The sequence below is a fragment of the Pleurodeles waltl genome, chromosome 2_2 (genome assembly GCF_031143425.1).
Source record: "Pleurodeles waltl isolate 20211129_DDA chromosome 2_2, aPleWal1.hap1.20221129, whole genome shotgun sequence".
NCBI lineage: Eukaryota > Metazoa > Chordata > Amphibia > Caudata > Salamandridae > Pleurodeles > Pleurodeles waltl.
In genome coordinates, this window is record NC_090439.1 from 925,049,886 (window position 1) to 925,076,012 (window position 26,127).

The 26,127-nt window shown below is 44.9% G+C and overlaps 1 protein-coding gene across 2 annotated transcripts in view; it reads left to right on the top strand.

Annotated features, from left to right (window-relative positions):
• Positions 1 to 26,127, top strand: part of LOC138282757 (fibrocystin-L-like) — a 735,329-nt gene that overhangs the window by 45,708 nt on the left and 663,494 nt on the right. For both annotated transcript variants that reach the window (XM_069220628.1, XM_069220629.1), the window contains exons 4-5: positions 13,001 to 13,151; positions 13,348 to 13,438. In XM_069220628.1, coding sequence (XP_069076729.1) covers positions 13,001 to 13,151; positions 13,348 to 13,438 — 242 coding nt within the window. The remainder of the gene's footprint in view (positions 1 to 13,000; positions 13,152 to 13,347; positions 13,439 to 26,127) is intronic.

Consider the following 26,127-nt stretch of genomic DNA (forward strand, 5'->3'; position numbering starts at 1 on the left):
TGCTCAACGCTCATTTTGACCCGCAACTAAACCCAGACTTTAAGCAAGTCAAGCTCCGCCAAGCACACCAGTCAGAAGGGGAATCCATAGACCAGTTCTATGTGTGACTAAAAGAGCTAGCCAGCACATGCATGTCTGATGACCAGCCCAAGGAGATATGCGCACAGATAATCCAAGGCTGTCGCAACAAGACATTGAGAGGGCTCATCTTAAGGCAACCTAGATGACATCCTCAAAATGGCCAGGTCTCATTACCTCGCCACAACCAGAGCAACTGAAATGGTCGCTGCCATAACACAAACCCTGGAGAAAAGCCCCACTATCAAAACAGAATGACTTGGTGTTGTGTAAACCCAACACCCCATAGCCAAACCCAAAATGGCTCTGCTAACAAAACAAGGATCACAATGCATGTACTGTGGGTGAGAAGAGCAGGCCCCTAGGGACTGGCCAGCACAAGGATGGCAGTGCTCAAACTGTGGGAAAATTAACTATTTTTCAACTGTCTGAAGTGGAGGGGCCAGAAGCAGAGGCGCCAGAGATAGGTGACGGACCGCCAGAGCAGTGAAACACCTATCGCTTGAAGACCCTGAACACCCACAGTAGGACCAACGAGTGATGAAATGGAGGGACACACCTGAAGACTTTTCTGCAGATGAAGAGGAAGTGTTTCTCATCTCATTCAGGGTGACCTGAAGAGACACCAGAGGCCTCAACTGACCTGTGTAGTCAAAATTGCTGGATCATGTGTGAAGGCGCTAATTGACACAGGTGCCTTAGCAAACTAAATGAATGAGCGTCTAGCAATACTGCTGCCTTCAACCACGCCCTCTGCAAGTACCATCCGGCACAAAGATCTTTACATACGAAAGCCACAAACCACTACCACTTAGAGGCAAGATAATCACACAGGTTACAGTAAATGGCAAGAAAACACAAGCTGTTTTCTACATCGTGGAGAGGCGGACATGCTGCTTGGCAGCCATCTAGCAGAAGAGTTGGGGCTGGTGTCATTTGCAAAAAGTGTAAAGGTTTTTTAAGTTGACGAGCTCCTACAACAGTTCCCAGAATTGTTCACCAGCCTTGGATGCTTGAAGGCCCCACCTATGCACCTGCACATCAACAAGTTGGTAAAACCCACGCTCTACGACCCTGTTCCATCTTCGCCCACTGGTAGAACAAGAGTGAAGCACAAGGCATCATCATAAAGGTCACTGGGCCCATGCCATGGATCTCTCTGATGATGATCACAACAAAGCCAGTAAAAATATGCTCCTGCATTGATATGCGCCTCCCCAATCAAGTGATTAAACGTGAGAGGCCCATAACGCCAACCACCAATTACATAATCGGTGACTTGAACGGCTCTTGCTGGTTTCCAAAATTAGACCTCAATGCTGTCTACCACCAGCTGTGCCTGGCCGAGGAAAGTAGGTACATCACCACCTTCTCCATACACATAGGACTCCAACAATGCTACGATGCCTGGCAGACCACTGCCTAACCCTTCACAAGGAGAAATGCTTGTTCTTCCAAACATTCATTGAGTTTTTCGGCTACATCTTCAATCAGAACAGGGTGCAATTTAACCCAAGGAAGTCCCAGGTTATCAAGCAGGCCCCACCACAAAGGACAGTAGATGAATTATGCAGCTTCCTCAGAATGGCTACCTAATGTGACTGGTTTACATCAAACCTAGTCGCTTTAGCAGAACCCCTGCGAGCCCTCACCAAAACAGACCCTCGGTGTTCATGGGGTAACAGAGAAGAAGGTGCATTTCACGATCTCAAAGAGAACCTTCTGAGCAAGACCACCATGGTCTACTTTGACCTGAAAAAAAAATGGAATTGGTGGTAGATGCCAGCCCTGTAGGCCTCTGTGCTGTAATGACTCAGGAAATGGAACCAGGAAGGTGGGCCCGCTTTTGTCCACATGTAAAGCACTAACCCTGACTGAGAGGTGCTATGTTCAGATCGAACGAGATGCACTAGCGATCAAGTGGGCCTCTGGGCAATATTACCTCTACCCGTGTGGTAGGCCGTTCAAGGTGATTACCAATCACCAGCCCCCTCACCATGCATAGAACACTAGGTCATCCAACTACAATATTACCAGACGGATGTCATATACCACCCAGGTGCTAGGAACCCCGCAGACTTTCTGTCACATCACTGGCTGTGCTTAGACGACAAGGACACCAACTGATGACGCAGCCGATGAGTACATCCAGACACTGGCACAAAGAGCTTGTCCCAAGCCACTTAACCTTGATGAAATTGCAGAGGCAACTACCCACGACGCAGTACTGACAAAGGTGAAAGCAGCCCTGGCTGGAGAATCCTGGGAAGGATTCCTGAAAGATGGTAACAGTTGGACTGATCAGGAGAGACATCGACTGACAAAAGCTTGTAGAGTCCAAAATGAACTGAGCACAACGCCAAATGGCCTTATACTAAGGGGGCATCGGCTAGTAATCCCTGCCAGCATTCAACAGTGGCTGATCATGTTAGCACACGTAGATCACCATAGAACAGCAAAAATGAAGGCACATGAGATGGTGGATGAGCACGTTATTCAATGCCCTCCCTGCCAACTGACAAGGACCTTTGAAGCCCCTGTCATGACTGATGGGCTGTGGGACACACATTGGTCCAAGATAAGCTTGGATTTTAGGAGCTTCCCGGATAGGAGAACCACCCGCGTGATAGTGGACAACTACTCAAAGTACCCAATTGTTGAAATGATAGACTCTATGGCGTTTTGGCAATGTCGCACCAATGCTAGAGAAGACTGCCACAATGTTCGGCCTCCCTAAAGAGATAAAAACCAACAATGGCCCACCATTTCAAGGGGCAGAGTTCAAAGACCTGCTGGACTACCTAGGGGCAAGACACCAGTGCATCACACCGCATTGGCCATAAGGAGGTCGACCGGTTTATGTGCAGCCTGCACAAGGCCCTCCAAATTGCCATTCTAGAGGGTGCCAACCCTGAGGCAGCTTTGCAATAGTTCCTGAGGGAATATTGCAGCACCCCACATTGCACCACCCAACGGTTTCCTTGGTCGCTCATACTAAACAGGGTGAGACGAGATACCATACCAACATGCCCAGGATGGGCACTGTTGGACCTGGCACTTTTACAGGGTCATTCCCCAAACTTTTTTGCCTTTTTCCTCCTCATTTTTCTGACCCTTGTTGACTGACGTTATGATTCTGAGCACTTTTTCAATGCTGATCAGTGCTAAAGTGCATGTGCTCTCCCTTGTAAACTTGGTATGGTTGCCTTCTACCTGATTGGCATATTTAATTTACCTATAAGTCCCTTGTAAAGTGGTATCCCTATACCCACGGCCTACAAATTAAATTCTACTAGTGGGCTTGCAGCGCTGCTTGCACCACCCAGTAGCCTGACCTGTGACCCACAGAAGGAACTGCCACTGTTTGCATCCACTTTGTGCTGGCCTGTTGCTGGGACCCACTGCCCTGCGCTCCACTTTGTGTCCTCCAGGATCCGGGTGCTGTGGCCCCTGCCTCCCTTCGTACCTCTGCTCTTCAGCATAAAGGAGCGCTGTGCCCTGATTACAGAGGGCACGAGGAGCACCTTTTCTATTAATTACTTTGGGCACCTAGAGAAGCGCCTTGCTGTGTTCTCCAAAATGCACCTGGAGCAGTGCTTTCCGGGGCCATGGGAGGGATAATCACCGCCGCAACCCGGATTACTCGAGTGCATCTCAAACGTGCATCTTCTGATGCCCTCAGGGCACGAAATGGCAAAGATTGGAGCAACTGTGCTCCCACCAGGAGCCCTGGGGCACGGGAGCCATCTAGAGGCGCCCCTGGGGCACAAACCAGCACCTCTTTTGGTGCGCTTTCACCACCGCGGCCCAGGAAGACCTCAGGAACAGCACGCACACTATGTTGGGTGTGGCTGCTCCCCGAGCAGGGTGGAAGCCTCATTGGAGGCCCCCAACGCTCCATCTGGGCCCCATTTCAGGAGAAGCTTGGGGAGAAGGGAGGCCTCAAAGGAGGCTCCTCGCCTCCTTAGCCCCAATGGAGATCACGGGCGGGTGGAAGCCTCATCGGAGGCCCCCGCACCATCCAGTCCCTCTGTTTTCCCCTTGGCAGATTTTTGGCACTGATCCCCTGTCTATGGGAGGGTCTGTAGTGGCCTGGGGGCACCCCAGGAGATCACAGGCCCCAGGAGGGGCCCGATATAAAAGTAGGAGGGGGTGCGTGTTGCTCCCTACACCCTAATATCAGCTTGAGGCCCCCGTGGAGCGCTGGGGGCCCCCCTTATGCTTCATGGCATTAGGAGTGCCTTCTCATCGGATAAACAGGTACTCTTTTGCGAGACATAGGATTTCCCAATGTTCCTACTATGGGCATTATTGAATAATATGTTTTCCTGTCTCTTCTGATAAGGGGCTATATAGGGTTGCTGATGTTCCTTTTATGGGCATTCTATGCCACTATGTATTTTATGACTTGCCATATGTTTTATGATGTTCCTGATATGGGCGTTTAGGATATTTCTATGACAAGTGCATTTATTTCTTTACTGTGGTTCCTGAGTACGGCTTATGTTGCAGAATCCTGAGTACTTACGTGTTCTAATGTGACTACTGCTTATTCTTGCAGAGTATTAGTAGCCTGTGTAACGTTCTGACAACTGCTAAGGTAGCAGGCTATTTCTGGCATTTAATGTTGGGTCTAATTATGTTTTGTTCAGTACAGTTTATTTTTACATAGCTCAGTGTTGTGTTTACTTTGTGGTATATATATTGTGTCATGTGTGTTGTGTGTGTTGTGCAAACGCTTTACACATTGCCTCTGGGTTAAGCCTGACTGCTCGTGCCAAGCTACCAAGGGGGTGAGTAGTAACTCCCTTGCCCTGACTAGAGTGGGTGGGTTCTGCCTGGCTTAGGTGCATACCCTAGCCAACCAGAAATCCTATTTCTAACAGGCACCACCTCCCTACAGCCCAGAGAAGACCCAGTCACGAAGGCAGGAAACAAACGCACGAGCCAGCAAGAGCCAACATGCGACCATGCGAGGGGAAGATCCAGGAGATCATGTGATCATTTGAGACAGAAGGCTGGGATGGAAGCTACGAACACCGTTTGAACCTAGGACATGGACAGTCATCTCCATGACCAGCACGATGGTCACTGCCAGGAAGGGAGTGGAACAAGGGACTCAGAGCATATCATGGTTCCGCAAGGTCCCTGCCCCGGATGATGCGGAAGGCGACAGAGGGTCTGAGGACAGCACGTGGGACATGCACCCGAGGATCAAGGATCCCATGCTGGGCCCTCACCCAATACCTGAAACTGACTCCAGCACCCTGATTACCAGTGGAGTCTCAGATACCCAGGAGGGCACCATCCATCTCCATTCTCGGCGTCAGTGACTCTGGTCGAATCTTCAGCCCAGCCAGAGTCTCAGAGACTTCATGTTTTTCATGAACAAAACAATAATTTAGAACTAAGTTGGGGAGGGATGTCATAGACCGTGGGGTGAAGATCTAGTATTTGCTTGCACTGGCTTTGACACCTGAAGAGGTCCAGGATATCTTCTGGTCAGGCGTGGTCACAAGCTATAAAATAAAGGGGACGAGAACACACGTGCTTCTTCGGTCCCAACCTGACTAATGTGTCTATACTTAGCACCAGGCAGCACGTGAGCCAATGCCTCATTCGGTCCTTTACACTACAGATGTTCAACAAGCTGCAGGCCTGCTTCAGATTAAATCCTCAAGACCAGGCAATTGGACAGCAGCTCACTCCAAACCATGGGCAGTGTATTTTTCATTTCAAAAGGTCAGTCAATCAGGCTAAACCACAGTTTCCCTCCTCAAAGGAGGCTTATGGGATAGCTCTTTTCCACAATACCTCCAGATGCAGCAGAAAGAGGAAGTGCAGCGCCACTTTCCCTGTGCCCCATAGCACCCCCTACCGCCACCATGTGTACGCCGTATTGAAAATACAGGGCATCATGGCGCAGGGTATGGGGCAATAGCGTCATCTTTCATGACGCTATTGATGTACTCTGCAGGAGTGCAGAGTACATAGGGCCCAATTCTAAAGAATGGAAGGCCCCTTTTAACACCTGCTCTTGAGTAGGTGTTAAAAGTGCCGTACAAAATGACGTAAGGAAATCTCAAAGATTTCCTTACGCCATTTTTCGGGCTTCCATAACGGGGGAACGCCCCCTTTGCATACATTATGCCTGGCGCAGGCATAATGTAGGGCAAAGGGTACAGGGTGACGCAATGCATGCATTGCGCCATGCGCCACCCTGTAAATACAGCATGGAGATTTTGGCCTGGTTGGGCCACATTAACGTCAGAATAAATGACGCTGATGTGCCGCTAGGGGCCTATAGATATGCCCCTACATACCTATGTGTACTGATTACAAAGTTTGTGGTCTGTAGGATTTAAGGGATTCTAAATGGACTCACAGATCAGTTGCTTGTACAGGTTAAGTCATGCATTGTGCACTATACTTGGAGAGTCTTAAGCTGTAAAAGTTTGTTCATTTAAATGAAGCTAGTTCTTGCCTGGTATCATGATGCGAAATGTAGGCCATAAAAAAACGAGAGACTGTTGTATTGTAGATGCAATCTTGGTTATATGTATTAGGCTCACTCGTGATTAGCGCGAGCCGGTGAATGGGAGAATGTTTAGAGTGAATGTTGTGAAATGAATGTAGGGGAAGATTCGGGAGCGGTAGAGATGGAGACGACAGGAGAAGAGGTGGCAGGTCTGTGTGCAGCCAGGGCTATTTCTTTGTAAAGAACCTACTTGTTTGAACATTGCAGTCCTGGAAGAATAAATACGGTCATCCTACGGGCTTTCTTGGACTCATTTCTAACTGCCGCTGGAAACCCATATAACAAAATTGGCGACGAGTTGCTAGCCCCGCCTGCGTCCAGTGTTGCGGTCAGAGTTGCAATCTTCAAGTTTCGACGATTCCCCCACAACAAGACTTTCGAGGATCTCCATGCATAGATGCGCAACTGTTTATAAGTGTGAGTAGCTTATTTTCAACTTGTAGTCCTGAAGCAGAGGCTGTATGCGCACATCTTACGGCCCGCGCTACGTGCGCGCGTACGTCTGTAACGTGTAATTGTCTCCTACAAAACGCTCAGGCCTACCACTGCACACTGACCTGTAAAAACTTTACAGGATTTTAACGACTAGACCGCTAACTTCCAGTAAACTTCAGAAGTCACCCATAACGTTTTTTTTTTCCTGAACGAAAAAAGTAATAATACTTTTGCAAGGGAACTCACACGTTATTCAAGACGTTGGAAGTGAATTAAATTTAGATTTTTTTTTTTTCACACATATCAATGGTCTCTAGCAATTTGAACCTACCACCTCTGCAACCTTTTATTCCTGGAAGTAGCGATGTCTCAATTAAATGGCAAGAGTGGCAAGAATATTTTATAAATTACATCTCCGCTTGTGATGAAGAAAATGATTTTTCAGGGGAAAAGAAGAAGATTTTACTGTATTGTTTAGGGCCGCATGGCCTTAAAACTTACAATAGGATTGAAAAGAAACCCAGAGAGCCAGGAGATGTATTTATTCACGCATTGGAGGATTTGGATAGATACTATTCTCCCACAGTTTGAGTAGGGATTGATCGCTATCAATTTTATCATAGGAAGCAGGGAAAAGAGGAAACCATTGAAGAATATGTGTCAGCCTTAAAAAATTTGGCCTTAACGTGTAGGTTTGGCATCTTACATGATGAACTCCTTAGAGACCAGATAGTCACGCATGCGGCCAACCAGAACATACAGGATTGCTTATGGACTAAAGGGGAATCGCCCTTACAAGAAGTAATAGAAGTAGTAAAAAAGCAGAACTGACAGGGAGGTGCGCAAAATCCGTGTTACAGGGAAATCACAAAGAAGATGATTTAAAAGCAGAATCTTATAAACTAGTGAACAGAGTCTTAGAAACAAAAAAATGTTCGACTGGATCAGAGGGATTCTCGAGGAAGGACAACTCCTGTAAAAATAAAAAGAAGTCTAAATGGGACATCACAAAGGCGGATGTTACATGTTTCAGATGTGGATTACTTGGTCACTATGCGAATGACAAAAGTTGTCCAGCACGTAATCAGAAATGTTCTGGTGGCGGTATTGTTGGTCATTTTATTAAGGTTTGCAGGAGGAAAAAAGGAACAGCAATAAAATTGTTAGAGGATGCTACTGAATCAGCTTCCTCCTCGGATAGTGACGACAAGAATATGTGGGTGCTTAGTGTAAGAAATTCTGGAACTGTAATGTCGGAGTGCCAGCGGAAAAGACCAAAGTGTGACATATCTATTGGGGGTGTTACCATCACGATTACTGCTGACTCTGGGTCACCTTATACAATTGTTAATGAACAAGTTTGGTTAAAAAAAATTGAAACACACTGTAGGTGGGGTTTGAGATACTCCGGATATCTCACCGAAAAGTTTTACAGGAGAATCAATCCAGTTACTTGGCTACAAGAAATTGTTATTTGCTTTCAAAGATCACAAAGCAGAATGTAAGATGTATGTATCTAAGTCTGGGCCCTCTGTATTAGGTTGGTGGGACCAGGGAGCTCTAGGAATGATTTTAGACCCAAACGGTGCAGAACCGGTATCGGTGATCCAGGATGGTGAGGTGTGTGATGCAACTATAAAGGATCTGTATCCCCTAGTGTTTTCAGGAATTGTTGGCAAGCTAAAAAAATTCCAACATAAAATAATACTAAAGGATGATGCCGTACCTGTCATTCATAAGGCGAAGAATATTCCTCTTAGTATCAGGAATGAAGTTTCTGGTGAGTTGGATAAGTTACTACAGACAGGTATAATTGAACAGGTTGAGTCATCCGATTGGATTTCTCCACTAGTGGTAGCTAGACGTTCGAATGGCAAATTGAGGTTATGTGTGGACCTCAGGGACCTCAATAAGAATATTTTGGTTGATCAATTTCCATTGCCCACGATTAATGAGGTCGTAGCGCTAACCAAAGGTAAGGAATGGTTCACCACAATAGACCTTACTTCTGCATATCACCAAGTTCCATTGCATCCTGACAGCCGCAGACTAAGCGCGTTTATTACGCCGTTTGGGTGTTATCAATTTGTCAGAGTTCCATTTGGGTTAGCTTCTGCAGCTGCTACGTTCCAAAGGCTGATGTATAAACTTTTTAGTAAAATGCGGGATGTATTGTTTTTCCAAGATGATATTTTAATTATGGGTGATTCAAAAGATGACCACGACACTAAGATCAAGAATGTTCTTCAAGTGCTAGGAGATAATGGGCTTACGGCTGAATATAGTAAGTGCAAAATAGCTAGGAAAAGTGTCACTTATTTGGGACATGAAATTAGCGGCAAAGGTATAGAACCAAAAGCTAGTCTAGTAGAAGCCATTAGGAATTCACCTGCACCTACTAATAAAGACGAAGTTAGAGCCTTTTTGGGCCTAGCGGAGTATTATGCAAAGTTTGTACACAATTTTTCCCATAAAACATTCCCCATTAGGCAATTGCTGAAAGGGAAATGTGTATTTAAGTGGTGTGAATAGTGTGAAACAGCGTTTGAATTGATTAAAAGTGACATTACCCGAGCACCTGCTTTACAAGGTTTTGATCCTAATCTACAAAGTATAGTTACAACAGATGCCAGCAATAAGGGTTTGGGAGCTGTTCTTACGCAAGTGGATACGAATAATAAGGAATGTGTGATTGCATTTGCTTCTCGTTCTATAACCAATACTGAAGCAAAATATTCTGTTATTGAAAGGGAGGCCCTTGCATGTGTGTGGGGTTTGGAACATTTCAGATCATTTGTATGAGGTCTGAATGTCATCTTACGAAGTGACCACAAACCGCTTACCAAAGTGCTGACGACAAAAGGTTTATTCAAAGCCTCGCCACGTATTGCCCGGTTGTCCATAAGACTTTTGGACTACAAATATGAAGTATGTTACGTACCGGGAATCAAGAATAAGATTGCTGATTTCTTAAGTAGAATGCCTTTAGGCAATACTGACGAAGAGGTGAAGGGGTTGGAGGATTGTTGTGTAGCTGATGCCATACAAGACGGTCAGGGCATCTCTGAAAGCGATTGGGATAAGGCCATGGTTGAAGACGTGACATTAAATAAAGTTCGAAACTTGTTAAGTGAGGGGTGGCCCCATAAAAAAAATCTTGAAGAATGTGTAAAGGGGTTTTGGGAAGTCAAAGAAGAGTTGTCTGTTGAACACAACAGATTAATGCGCAACGGAAGGGTCGTTCCTCCAGAAGCACTCAGGAATAAAATTTTGAATTTATGCCATGATGGTCATTTGGGTATATCTAAAACGAAAAGTAAGGTTAAACCATTGTATTGGTGGCCAGGTATTGATTTAGCTGTGGAGAGGACAGTAAGAGAATGTGTTCTATGCAATGAGTCAGAAAAAACGTTATCCACGTTTAAACCACCGCTTGTTCCTGTTGAGTGTCCAGACATGCCATGGGAGAAGATTGGCCTGGATATAACTGGGCCGATACAGGTGGATGGTGAATGCAGATATATTGTGGTGGTGTTTGATAATTTCTCTAAATGGCCAGAATTGGAATTGTGAGCAAGTTGGATGCCAGGTCTATTGTGGAATTTTTGGATACTGTTTTTTTGAGAGATGGCCTTCCCAAAACCATTATCACGGACAATGGCGCGCAATTCACATCTGACCAATTCAAAGCTTTCTTAATGAGGTGTGGTATTAGACACATCACTACTTCCAACTATCATCCAGCTGGTAATGGCACTGTGGAACGTTTCAACAGAGTATTGAAGAATAGTATACAATTGGCAGAGTGTGCAAAATTAGATTGGGAAAAGGAAGTTTGGAAAATTACACCATGTGGTTCCACTGGTCACAGCCCTTTTGAGATAACGAGAGGGAGGGTTCCATTGAGGAAGGACAATGTAGGTTGGATGATCGAAGGTAGGAAAAGCAGTTGGATAAGTGAAGGTGTTAGGAAAAATATTTAAAAAGCACAAATTCGTTCGAAGGAATACTATGATGCAAAACATAAATGCAAAGATGTAAGAATACAGGTGGGCGATTTGGTTAGAGTGAAGGTTCCAGGTTTCAAAAAGTATGAAAAGGGAAAATTCTATCGTCCTTTAAAGGTTATAAAAATTTTGTGTAATACAGTACAACTCGAGAATGGGAAAGTATGGCATTTAAGCAGAGTCTCTCTGTATAAGGGCAATGGAAAGAGAGGTTTGGTTGGATCTGACTGGCTAACGTATGATGATGCTAGGAATAACAGGTGCTTGCAAGGTGTAGTTGGTGTTCCGATACAACGTGCCAATGTTGCACAAGCTGCACAGGCGGGTAGAAGCGGCGTGATTACTGCACAAGAGGGGCACGGAACTGAGAAGAGGCATAAGGGAGACAATGTACGGAACGGCGACACGACTGGTGCGAAGAATACGTTTAGCAGATGTGGTAGGAGGATCACAAGACCAGAAAAGCTTGATGACTATGTATGTAACTGAGTTTCAGTAAGGGTATTGGATCCAATATTATTGGTTATATTATTATTAGCAATCGCTATGACATATGTATAAAATTTATTAGGAAGGAAAATCCTATACAGTGTTAGAATTAGGAAATTAGAAAATGTTAATTAGAAAATGTTAGAGTTTTAAATTAGAAAATGTTAATTAGAAAATGTTAGAATTTTCCTTGTATGTTTAAAGTCTCTTATAGCTTTAGGCATGTAGTAGTACTTTTATTATTACGTTGTTATATGTAAAAAAAAAAAAAAAAATTAACAAGTGTAAAGGGGAAGATGTGTTGTATTGTAGATGCAATCTTGATTATATGTATTAGGCTCGCGCGTGATTAGCGCGAGCCGGTGAACGGGAGAATGTTTTGAGTGAATGTTGTGAAATGAATGTATGGGAAGATTCGAGAGCGGTTGAGATGGAGACGACAGGTGAAGGGGTGGCAGGTCTGTGTGCAGCCGGGGCTATTTCTTTGTAAAGAACCTACTTTTTGGAACATTGCGGTCCTGGAAGAATAAATACGTTCATCCTACCGGGTTTCTTGGACTCATTTCTAAACTGCGGCTGGAAACCATCATAACAGAGACATGTCAGCCACGAAAGCCTTCAGGGCATTTTTTATACTAGGAAGGACAATATCACGACAAAGTCTTCAACGTCACTTGTTCTGGTTCTCCTTATGTATTACATATGCCCTTCGATTTGTTATTAATTAGTGAGTGGCAAAATTCACTTTAAAGCTACAATCCGTGGATTGAATCCTTATTACTAGAGGTGCCATTTCCTCCGGACGTTAGCTCTGAGTACAATTACGCCACCCACATCTCCAGGTGTGGAGTTACCCGAACTGATCATTCGGGACGAGAGACACCAGACCTTACTTTACTGCTGCAGGGGTTGTAGAATCTGGACAGCAACACAGTCTGGCCCCCACCTCCAGACTGTGCTTCCCTGGAGCGACGGAAGCCTGCCCTGAACGGCAGGCCCCCCATCCAGGACACCCGCCTGCCTGCAGCTGTCTAGCTGACACTTTCTGCCTGCACAGAATAGGCGGAAGACATCAGTAGTTTTCTTCCCGGAACGGGGACAAAATGCAAGTTAAAGGATCGGGTATTTCACCCGGGTACGTGAGAATACTGTATACACCCCCACCCACCCACCCAGGATCCCCACAACAGCTTCCAGCCAACACGTAATGATGGCCTTAGTGGTTTATTTTCATTCTGCTATATTCTTGCCTGGTAGTTGCTTGGATCCCGGCTTCTGGTGGGAAGAGCCACCAAACTAAACGCTTCTCCGCTCATAATCCATCTAGAATAGTATATTTATAAAACATTAGCATTACTTCAAAACCGTGCATATTTAATCTCTTAATCTGTGTTTTATATTGTGGCACTAACGGACACATACATACAATTGTTCATTTGTTTTGTATTTTCAGGCTTCGCTGACTCAAGCCAATTTGACTACAGCAGCGACAACAACAACAACAACGAGGGAAACTCAGTGCAGATGGTGTCTTCGACTCAGTCGTTTCCTTGTGATGTGGAAAAAGATGCCAGTCACTCCAATTTACTAACTTGCAACACCCGGTAAAATTATTTTTCATTTTAAATATATTCCATTTTACATTTCAGATCCAACTGTTTTTCTCAAGTACAACAAACGTTAGAAACCAATAATACAGATTACAACGGTAAATTCTTTCTACAGAGTGCTTAAATGCACATAAAGAAGAGATTTCTTGCGCGTGTGTGAACATTTCCCGTTATTTCCCTGTTTTTCCAGAGCCATGCCACAGGGGTACTATTCAGTGCAAGTGAGCGTGAATGGAAATCTCGTCCCATGCTACTACTGGTGGTACGGGTGCTACTATTATGTAAGTAATTATCCGCTGATATATTAAGAGCGACTGCTGTGTAGTATTAAAAGACACTAGAAAACGCCACCTGCAAGCCCACAGCGTAGTGTGTGCAACGCCACCTGATTTGTTCATTCACCTGGTAGCTGAAGCCCACAGGGGGCAGTCTGGAAGGGAACCAAGGCGACCTCCTGTTTCTTTGCAAAGTTTGTAGATAGTATAGTATCTTACCTGCTTCCATATAATTGTGTTTTCCCTTTGTAACTCTTTCGTGTACAATTTAACCATATCAAAATATTCTATTCCATGACGTTGAATGCGGTAAAATAAGGTATCACGATCTCACAAACTGTGATCATAGAGAGCCGAAACCAGTCTGTTTAAACAAGTCTGAAAGCGTAAGACATCAGAAATCTTTCAAGTGTAGGGAGCAAACATAGGTGGTCATTCTGACCCTGGCGGTCTTTGACCGCCAGGGCGGAGGACCGCGGGAGCACCGCCGACAGGCCGGCGGTGCTCCAATGGGGATTCCGACCGTGGCGGTAAAGCCGCGGTCGGACCGGCACCACTGGCGGGGTCCCGCCAGTGTACCGCCGCCCCATTGAATCCTCCGCGGCGGCGCAGCTTGCTGCACCGCCGCGGGGATTCCGACCCCCCCTACCGCCATCCAGATCCCGGCGGTCGGACCGCCGGGATCCGGATGGCGGTAGGGGGGGTCACGGGGCCCCTGGGGGCCCCTGCAGTGCCCATGCCACTGGCATGGGCATTGCAGGGGCCCCCGTAAGAGGGCCCCTACATGTATTTCACTGTCTGCTGCGCAGACAGTGAAATACGCGACGGGTGCAACTGCACCCGTCGCACAGCTTCCACTCCGCCGGCTCGATTCCGAGCCGGCTTCATCGTGGAAGCCTCTTTCCCGCTGGGCTGGCTGGCGGTCTGAAGGCGACCGCCCGCCAGCCCAGCGGGAAAGTCAGAATTACCGCCGCGGTCTTTCGACCGCGGAACGGTAACCTGACGGCGGGACTTTGGCGGGCGGCCTCCGCCGCCCGCCAAGGTCAGAATGAGGGCCATAGTCCTCAAATTACCCCATCATTGAGTTGTATAACAGCACCACATGTCATTGACAGTGTCTAGAAATGGCAGACTTGGGGTATAAGCACTATATAAAAGACACATTATAATTATTACAAAGCATTGTTTTGTGTAGATTTGGTATGCATAGCGCTTTACTCACTCCTTGCGAAGCTCGGAGATACAGGCTATTAGCTTACAGAAACAGTGATCATTCTGCATAAACATTTATTGCGATTTTAAGGTTATAAAAATATCAATACAAATCATACAGCTATTCCACATAAATCATTGAATAACTTCCATAGCAGCGGGTGTATGTGTGTGTGGGGGGTGGGGGAGGGGGGGGGTGTAAGAGAAGGGGGGACGACAAACGCACCGTACCACCATGGAAATACTGCCATAATATCCGCAACAAGGGTTACAAAATAGGCATACATTGTCATTCAAATATCAGCTTGAAATATTTTATAAATGCTTCAATTATGCGTCATTATATATATGCCTAGATTCACCCATAATATGCGGGTACCTCCTTGTATGTCCATGTACTGGTATGATATGCCAAGCACAGCTTCCCCTGCTAGGATTCAGCCTCATATATCTCTAGCCTTCTGCATAACCCCACCATATGCGTTGAACAGATTTTCCCTCACGTAGCCATATACAGCCTTATAGAGTGACACGTATCTCACCGTTTGCCTGCCATCACTGTTGAATGTCAAATTATTTTAACCCCTTCGCTGCCACACCTTTTCCCCCTCAGGTGCCAGGCCTTTTTTGGCTATTTGGAGCAGTTCACGCTTAGGCCCTCATAACTTTTTGTCCACATAAGCTACCCACCCCACATTTGTGTTCTTTTTTTCCAACATCACAGGGATTCTAGAGATACCCAGAGTTTGTTGGTTCCCCTGAAGGAGACCAAGAAATTAGCCAAAATACAGCAAAAAATTAGTTTTTTTAAAAACAAATGGGAAAAAAGGGCTGCATAATAAGAAGATTTTTTAAAGCAATATACCGTTACGTCTGCTGGACTCCTCTGGTTGTGAGGATAGACAGGGCTTGTAGGTTCATCAAGAACACTAGGTACCCACAGCCTATAAAAGAGCTGCACCTTGCAATGGGTTTTCATTCAATACCGGGTATACAGCAATTCATTTGCTGAAATATAAAAAGTGAAAAATAGGTATCAAGAAAACCTTTGTATTTCCAAAAATGGGCACAAGATAAGGTGTTGAGAAGCAGTGGTTATTTGCACCTCTCTGAATTCTAGGGTCCCTATACTAGCATGTGAATTACAGGGCATTTCTCAAATAGACGTCTTTTTTACACACTGTCTTACATTTGAAAGGTAAAAATGTAGAGAAACATAAGGGGCAATAACACTTGTTCTGCTATTCTGTGTTCCCTCAAGTCTCCCGATAAAAATGGTACCTCACTTGCGTGGGTAGGCCTAATGGCCACGACAGGAAACGCAACATGGACACATTAGATTTTCCAAAGAAAACTGACGTGTTTTTTGGAAAGTGCCTAGCTGTGGACTTTGGCCTCTAGCTCAGCCGGCACCTAGGAAAACCTACCAAACCTCTGCATTTTGGAAAACTATACACCTAGGGGAATCCAAAATGGGGTGACTTGTGGGACTCTCACCAGGTTCTGTTACCCAGAATCCTCAAAATTTGCCCCCAAAACACCTTTTCCTCATATTTCAGTGACAGAAAGTTCTGGAATCTGAGAGAAGCCACAAATTTCCTTCCACCCAGCATTCCTCCAAGTCTCCCAATAAAAATGGTACCTCATTTGTGTGGGTAGGCCTAGCGCCCGTGACAGCAAATGCCCCAAAATACAACATGAACACATCACATTTTCTCAAAGAAACAGAGCTGTTTTTTGCAAAGTGCCAAGCTGTGGATTTTGGCCACTAGCTCAGCCGGCACCTAGGGAAACCTACCAAACCTGTGCATTTTTTAAAACTAGACACCTAAGGGACTCCAGAATGGGGTGACTTGTGTGGCCCAGAATCCTTTCAAACCTCAAAATTTGGCCCAAAAAACACCTTTTCCTCATATTTCGGTGACAGAAAGTTCTGGAATCTGAGAGGAGCCCCAAATTTCCTTCTACCAAGCATTCCCCCAAGTCTCCCAATAAAAATGGTACCTCACTTGTGTGGGTAGGCCTAGCACCAGCGACAGGAAATGCCCCAAAATACAATGTGGACACATCACAATTTTTGACAGAAAACAGAGGTGTTTTTTGCAAAGTGCCTACCTGTAGATTTTGGCCTCTAGCTCAGCCGGCACCTAGGGAAACCTACCAAACCTGTGCATTTTTTAAAACTAAGGACCTAGGGGAATCCAAGATGGGGTGACTTGTGGGGCTCTGACCAGGTTCTGTTACCCAGAATCCTTAGCAAACCTCAAAATTTGGCCAAAAAAACACATTTTCCTCCATTTCGGTAACATAAAGTTCTGGAATCTGAGAAGAGCAACAAATATTCTTCCACCCAGCGTTCCCCGAAGTCTCCTGATAAGAATGGTACCTCATTTGTGTGAGTAGGCCTAGTGCCTGTGAAAGGAAAGGCCCCAAAACACTATGTGGACACATCAAAATGATCAAATACTAAACTACCTGTTGTTGCGGGGGTGGGGACCTGTGTTTTTCCCTGGTCTCAGTTGGGCTTTCTGTCACCCCATTGGGGGCAGATGGGCCTTAACAAAAATTAGGCATGGGGCAGATATGGCCAACAATAATGTGCCCCCATGGGGAGTAACCCTTGCCCAAGGGGCTGCTCCCAGCAAAACACACACATACACACACACCAATCCCTGGGGCTCCCGGGGGCAGATTGACCTAATAGAAATAGGCCAATCTGCCCCCCAGGGGAGCAGAAATGGCCTAAAATAAATTTGTCCCGCAGGGGAACGACCATTGCCTAAGGGATCCCTCCACTTGCGTGAAATTGACGCAAAAAAATAAAACTCCCTGGTGTCTAGTGGTTTCTGCCCCCTTTGGGGCAGATTGGCCGAACAAAAATAGGAGGATCAGCCCCCAAGGGGGGCAGAAATGGCCTAAAGACTATTTAGCACCCAAGGGGAGTGACTCTTGCCTAAGGGGTCGCTCCTCAGATATAAAAGAACAAAACAAACAAACATAAAATCCCTGTTGTCTACAAATTTGCCTTCCCCAGGGGAGCGATTCTTGCCTAAGGGGTCGCTCCCCTCATGTGAAACTGATAAAAAAAATCCATGGTGTCTAGTGGTTTCTGCCCCCCTTGAGGGCAGATTGGCCTAAAAAAATTAGGCCAATCTGCCCCCAAGGGGGGCATAAATGGCCTAAATACAGTGTGCCCCCAAGGGGAGCGACCCTTGCCTCAGGGGTCGCTAATCATATATACAAAAATAAAGTAAAAAAAAAAATATAAATCCCTGGAGCCCAGGGGTTTCTGCCCCCCCAGGGGCAGATCAGCCTAATTATAATAGAGGCCTACAAATATTTTGTCCCCCTGGGGAGTGGCCCTTGCCAAGGGGCCGCTCCCCTTGTGTATAAATATAATTAAAAAAAAAAACCTGGTGTCTAGTCGTTTCTGCCCCCCTTGGGGGCAGATTGGCCTAATAAAAATAGGCTGATCTGGGCAGAAAAGGCCTAAAAGTAATTTTGCCCCCAGGGGAGCGACCCTTGCCTAAGGGGTCGCTCTCCACATAAAAAAATAAATAAAGAAACCAAAATAAATATCCCTGATGTCTGGCGGTTTCTGCCCCCCCTGGGGGCAGATTGGCCTAATTATAATAGAGGCCTAAAAATATTTTGCCCCCTAGGGTGCGGCCCTTGCCCAAGGGGCCGCTCCCCTTATGTATAAATATAAATAAATACAAAAATTCCCTTGTGTCTAGTCATTTTAATAAAAAATAGGCTGATCTGCCCCCAAGGGGGGCAGAAAAGGCCTAAAAGTAATTTTGCCCCCAGGGGAGTGACCCTTGCCTAAGGGGTTGCTCCCCACATATTAAAAAATATATATATATCCCTGGTGTCTAGTGGTTTCTGCCCCCCTAGGGGCAGATCGGCCTAATTATAATAGGCCAATCTACCCCCGGGGGGGCAGAAATGGCCTAAGAAATAAATTCCCCCCTTGGGGAGTAGCCCTTGCCCAAGGGGCCGCTCTCCTTATTCAATAACAACAAAAAACAAAAAAAACTCCCTGGTGTCTAGTGGGCATTTCTGCTGCCCGATCGCATCGCAATCGGGCAGCAGAAATGCAGAGGGAGACATCAAAGGGCAGGAAAGGCCTTTCCTTTTCTTTGATGCCTCTCTAGGCCCCTCCACGTGATCGGAGGAGAAATGCTTTTGCATTTCTCCTCCGATCCACAGTTGCAGCTGAGCTTCCAGCGCAGAGGGGTAGGCCTCTGAAGAGGTCAGCATGCGATCGCGCGCTGTCATCATCAGACATCACGGGAGGGTCAGGGGTGCGGGGCTGGAAGGGGAAGAGATTCCCCTTCCATCCCTGCTCTGGGGGTGCAGAGGCAAGGCTCATAGGGGGAGCACTATGGTTACGTCCTTGGCGCCTCAGCCAAGGACGAAACCCTTACGTCCTTGGTTGCCAAGGAGTTAAGTATTGCTTTCATGTGGGGCAGAGGTTGCATTAAGTAATTAAGCTTTAGCTTTAAATGCCTTCGATAACAATAATGTGCCATGGATTGCATTATCATGTAGGTAATTTTATTTTCCAGCATATGTTAAGGATTGCATTTATGTAGCCCAGTGATTTGCATAATTTTAATCAGACATTCCTCATATGTAACTATATGAACAATTTTCTTCCAATTACCGCCATCTTATGACAGTTTTTCATCTCATATGATATAATATATCTTCATAAACCCAGATGCTGTCACTTGCACATGCAGAGGAATACATTCATACACCCCCTACACACACACACACCACAGACACGCCCATGAACACCTGAACAGTCAAACGTGAACATGTGTGCAGACACACTCACACATACACACATGCAAAGAACCAACTGCTGACTTCCATTTATTGAGTATTTACTATTCTAACTCCTCCTTCCTTCCAAACAGTACAAAGTTTATACAGTGGACCTGAGTAAATGTATATAAAATAATATTTTTGAAAAGCATACTCTGCATTCTGAACTTAAAAGCACGAGACAGCTTATGAAGATCATTCCCCAAAGTACTCTCTGCTCTTGCAATTCTACTTACACACACACACACACATACACGTTGTTATTTAATCGCACACACAGAACCCACTTTATGGGGACTTGAACACGTTACCATCCTTTTGGGGACTTACTCAATAATTATAATTTCTGATTGAATATACTCAGAAACAGATAGGTAACTGCTGTTTTTCAGTGCTGTAGCTAAATCACATTATAGTTTAGGTATATATAATTGGCTCACTGTGTCCTGAGAGTACCCTGAAGATGGATTTTGATGACAATGTATTTCTCAACAGAAAACTGTAACATTTCAAGCCCATGGAAATTGGTTCACAGATAATCTAGTCTAATTCAGTGTGCTAACCAACTGTAGGGGGTAAGGAAAGAGCACATAGTTAAATTAATTTAGAGGCCAAAGACCGTGCAACGTGGTCAGATGGGAAAACTAAGTTGATATTACCTAGTTCTTTTTCATCAATTTCACCACTAGGCATCATTGTCTTCATAAGGCTGTGCAATAATAGTACTAAAGTTATTGCACACAAATATAGTACTGTTCTAGAGCTGACAGAAAGAGTGTGTGGTGATAGTCATTGTCAAGCACCCGCAGAGATAGTTAGTCCATAATTACATTGATGCCCAGGTCCCCACAGATATAGCGTTTAATTATAGTAACTATCACGTCCCCATGGACATAGGCCCTCATTATGACTTCTGCGGGTGGAAAAGGCCGCCCGCCGAAGTCCTGCAGTCAGGTCACCACCAGCGCAGTGACTTTCTTGCTTCCCCATTACAAGTTTCCCACTGGCCCAGCGGGAAACAGCCCACAACATTGACACCAGCTCGTAATCGAGCCGTCAGATATGTTGCGGTGCATAGGGTGCAACTACACCTGTCGTGCTTTTTACTGTCTGCTAGGCAGACAGTGAAAAGCGCGACGGAGCTGTCCATGGAACCCCTGCACTGCCCATGCCAAGTGCAAGGGCAGTGAAGGGTCCCCCATGGGGCCCCATGCACCCTGTCTCTGCCAACTCCTCTAAAAGCTGGCAAAGAGGGGTGTCGTATTCCCCAGGGCGTCGTTGCATGCAGTGCTGCCCTGGCTGATTAGGACCACCAGCACCGCTAGTCCCTCCAGTGGAGGGAAACTAGCGGTACTGGCAGGCCGACCATGGTGCAACCGCCATCGTTGTAATGTGGCAGTCAGACTGCGGCGAAAGCGGTCGGACCATTGCTTTGGTGGCGGTCAGACCGCCACCGCAAGTCTGGCGGTCCTAGGCCCGCCAGACTCGTAATGAGGGCCATAGTGTGTGATTATATTTATGTTCAAGCCACCGCTGATATGGTGTGTGATTATACTGATACTCAAATTCCTGCAGAGACAGTGTGTGATTATAATTATGTTGAATTCATATGAGACAGTGTTTCCTGATGCCCATGATACACATCCCGTGTTTCCTGATGCCCATGATACACATCCCATGACTACTAGAGAACCTCACCACCATCGGTCTCAAACAACTGGTCACCTCCCTAACCCACTCAAAAAGACACAGGCTCAACCCCATCTTCTCCACTGGCAACAACATCTCCATCACCCACACCTCCAAACTACATTGGACTGACCACCACTGTGTCCACTTCTCCTTCACCAAACCCACTGAACACCACTGTAGGTGTGAGACCTTATATTATGTTATATTATTATGATAAGGTGTCATGTAATAGGGTAAAGGCATCTATTACCCTTAGAGGTCGATTTTAATCTTTGGACTTAGACAGGAGTAAGAGAACATTCAAACAGACAACATGAGCCATTAACCATCAAATATATCATCCAATAATCAAAATATTCAATTTAGAGTCAGTAATTTATACACACCTTGACCTATGTGGCCATGAATGACCACACTAGTTGAGTAAAGTTTAAACATTTATTGCCCTAAAATTAACAATTGTAAAGTCATATAGATCATGTGCAAAGCCAAATGATAAAAGTACAAAAACAGCACAGGTTGACCAAAGCATTTAAAGAATCTCAATCTAGCTAAAGCATTTATCATGAGACACTCCAATAAAATAATGCAGAATAACAACAGAATTAAGTGAAAAATAAAAACAACATACATTTAGTTTGTGCAGATGAATTAATCACATTTATTTAATAAACAATCTAATTTGGATCAGGCAGCCATAGTCCTAATGTACCTGAACTAATAGGATTATAGGCAATGACAGAAACCCATCTAACTCAACACAGATCTAGAACAGAACACACTGGAACTAACTAACATCACCTAAAATTTTGCCATGTTAAAGTCCTAAAAGTAACTAACTAAACTTCTATAGGACAAGACTATAGGGTGAGAGTGTTAATAGCCAATTAGGCTTTACTTGCGTCACCAAAGTAACTATTCTTTATACAGAGTAGCTCGGATTGGTTTACGTTGTCACTCCTCTCTCGTCTTCGGTCAGCAGCTTCTGTGATTTAATACATTTTAGAAAGCAACATGAAACATGACATTGAGCACTGAAGCCCATTGTTAAAACTTACATTTATTATCTCGCGGAAATACGACAAGTGAAGCAAGAACAAAACATAATTTTTCTACTGTGAAGTCACACAGGATATTTAATAAACTAAGCTTTCAAACATTTCAATGAAGTCAGCAACAGTTAAAACATCTTGCTTCTAGAAAATGCTAAAACGTAGGCCTTTTCATTAAGCTCTGACATGAAAAAAATAAACAAAATAATAATACATTTCAAACCATTAGTTTTATAATTAATGAATAATTCATCTTCTTTAGTACATATAATTATGATTAATCAAAATACGTTTTCATTAGACATTATTATTTCATATAATGCACGTTGTGGTGGACACCATGTCAGTCATTTTAAAGCTGCACGTTTATTTTTCTAACACACGTTTTCCGTTAGGCCCTTAAATACATGCTATTTCACATTGAGTTTTAGTGATTCATTTTTATTAAGAATGTTTGCTGTCTAACAATCCCTCCTCGGATGTCTATTTGTTCCATCACAAAAGAAACATATATTAATACTAGTATTATTACTAATGAGACAATTCAAAACTTAGGCACTGATTACGAGTCTGGTGGTCGCCAGAATTGTGGATGGCTGTGAGACTGGCACCAATGCAGCGGTCTGACTGCCACATTACAACTCTGGTAGTCTGGCCGCCAGGGAACTGCTAGCTCTGCCAGGATCAGAGATCCCAGCGGTCTGGCGGTAGGTGGTGGTCGTAATCCACCAAGGCAGTGCTCCAAGCAGCGCTGCCCTGGGGATTAGAACCTTGTTCTGTGACAGCCATTTCATGGCAGTAGCTCTGCCATGAAAAGGCTGGTGGAGAACGGGTGCAAGCAGCCCCAGGGGAGACCCTGGCCAGCAGCTTTGCAAGTTCACTGAAATTGAACATTGTGAGTGTGCTAGTACACCCTGCAGCCTCCAGCATTGCCTCCGAGTCTATTATGAGCCGCAGACAATGATGTAGGATGTTTCCTGCTAGACCTGTGGGCGGAAACCTGGTTTCTGCCCGCTGACCTAGTAGGTAACTCTCAGTGGGCCCGGCGGGGAGGTAGCCAGTATGGCGGCAACCTTCCCGACGGAAGTTCGGAGGACAGTGAAAACCTTCCGCCTAACTCGTAATCAGACCCATAGTGTTTGGTTATAGTTGGGTTCTTCCCATTCCGCTGCAGAATGGGGCATGCTACGACCTGCAAGATACGTGGGAGCACTTGTATCATTTCATCAATGTGACTCAAGTGAAGGGAAAGATAGGAGTGGGGGGTCTTGAAGAGATTAAAAATACCTGCCTCCTAGCAGTTCCAATACTTCAATAGATCTCCTAGTGGCGGTATGGTTAAAAAAAAGGGGGATACGTGGAAGTAGGGTATATAGTGTACCTGCCTTCCTGGTCTACATGTTTCAAAGTCTACCCCTAGGCTTATCATCAGGACCAAGAATGACTCCTGAGTTCCACTACTTGCAGAGAGATCAAATATACAAGTTCATACTTTGTATGCTAAAGGATGGAGAATGCTACACCTATTTTATGTGGTGTCATCAAAGATATACCTGTGGAGACATAAAAGACAGAATTAACCTGCCCCTGTGCAATATTGGGCTTAAATACATTACATATGGTTATGGGTGTGGTGCCAAAACTGAGCAAACCACATCCCCAAAACGTGTAAAACACTTGTGGGTTTCAATGATCAAGTAATGAGTACTGATAAATTGTCAAGAGAGCTTTGCGATGTCTGTGGACAATACAAGACAAACTTAATATAGAACATGTAAAGCTCATCGAATAACACAGAGGGTCCATGCATGGCATACTTTGTAGGTTACTGGCTCCGGTGCCATAGATCCACAGGGTGGGGTGTGTGCTTATAGTCACACTCTAAGGATGTAATATGGCAGTAAAATACAATAAATTCCTCTGATATCCAGCGTCAACGACGCAATGAGGGGAAATCAAGGTAGCACTTACTTCGTCAAAGCGACACTCTTGCTCCATTACCTATTTCTCACCTCCCTGGGGTCCAGATGTTACCAGTTTCCAAAAGGACGGAGTTCTTAAACTTTTGAAAGCCGGCTTCTGTACATTCATAGCATTGTGGTACGATGTAAGAATATGTCGTAGCATTAGACTGCTAACCTGAATAAAATGGCGGCTTTCTGCGTTGTGTGTGAGGGCCCCTTTTGGTGTCCCAGAGGCTGCCTGTGAAAAAAGCTATTTGGCTGGGTTAAATTGCAGAAAAATCAGTTCCGGTTTGGCAGAATATTATATTGATACTAAGGTCAAGAAATGGTCATAAAATGCTGCATACTGATTGGACTCACCCTGTTGATCATAATATATATGGGTTATAGGTGCTATGCACCCAAATGTAATGATTTGGTGATTACCAATGCAGTTGCAATCATGATATTACTATTTCATCAGCTGGCTCCATTTAATGTGCTCATTTAACTCCTTCAGATGTGTGCGCAATCTGTAAAATCACCATTGTTATCTTTCAATATGTCTGGATTCCCAGTTATTAGTGTCTTGAAGATGTTCCAGAAAGGCCCACTGGTAGTCCTCTACTGTGTGGGTTTTCTCTTTATAGTGGGTAGACATCTTCATGGTGGCATGTCCACACCTTAGGTTACTGCGATGTTCGCAGATTCTGGTTCTAACTTTGCGAGTGGTCATACCAACATAATGTAAATTACAGGGGCTGGTTATCAGATACACTACTCATTGGGTGTTACAGTTGGTAAAATCTCTGATACCCCTTATAAGGAATGGCCATGCAGGTGCTACCCTTAACCACTTCCGCACCACGTGGCAGGCAACCCTGAGCAGGGACTACAATCCAGAAGATTGGACGACCTTTACTACAGAGTCACAATAAAGTCCTTAGAGATTCTCATCTAAAATTCTTGCATTTCAAAATCCTTCAAGGGTTGTACTGGACCCAGCAGAGGCTCGAATGGGTAAGAGTACTCCTCCATAGTTATTGCAGCAGCTTCTCAGAAGGTGACTGCAATCTGTATCATATCCTATGGAGTTGTAGGGACCTCCAACCCTATTTAGGGCTGGCCGAATGCACATGCAGTGGCTCTACCCACATGCAGTGAAACCCTTGGCCTACTTGGCCTTATTCTATGACATTTCTGAAACCGAGAGCTAGTTACCCACACACACAACACTGGGTGGCATGGCTTTGGTGGTGGTGAAACTATACATTGTTTGTCACTGGCATCCAGCCACCTGCCTGAATGCACTTTTTATACTTATGCTTTGAAAGCTGCACCAAGTGCAAATTTCCAGGTGTAGTCCTAGAAATGTCAGGTGACTTTTACAATGGGATCCTCTTCTCTACATACAAAGTTCTCAATAGCAAAAACATCAGCATAGGTGGAATCAGATCACTGTGAGAATGAATGCATTCTTTGTTTTCTTTGTAGCGCATTCCTTTATTAGTATTTTCATTATAGGTAAAAACAACTACAATGAAATACCACGTAACCCCTTCTAATCTAAATGTTATTCTAAATAAGACCCCAAAAGCGATGAAAAAGAATTTCAAAAGTGAAAAACAATCCAGTTAGGAGCAAAAGAGCAACCCTGCTCAACAAACAACATTGAAGCAATTCCTAAGATAACTAGCCCCCACATACAACATAACTTCCACCCCACAAACAAATGAATGAAGTCACCAAGCTCAGAAATTTAATCTCAAACTCAGATCACAGATGAAAGCACACACTTAACCATCACAGCAAAGTGGATAAGGAAGTGTATTTCACACAGGAGGAATATTACTAGAGTTCACACAGGCTCAACAATGGTTCCCAAATCCCATTAGATTCCTGAATTTGATCCGGGAGCGTGTAAATCAGACACTCATACTTAGCTAACTGGTAAAGTTTT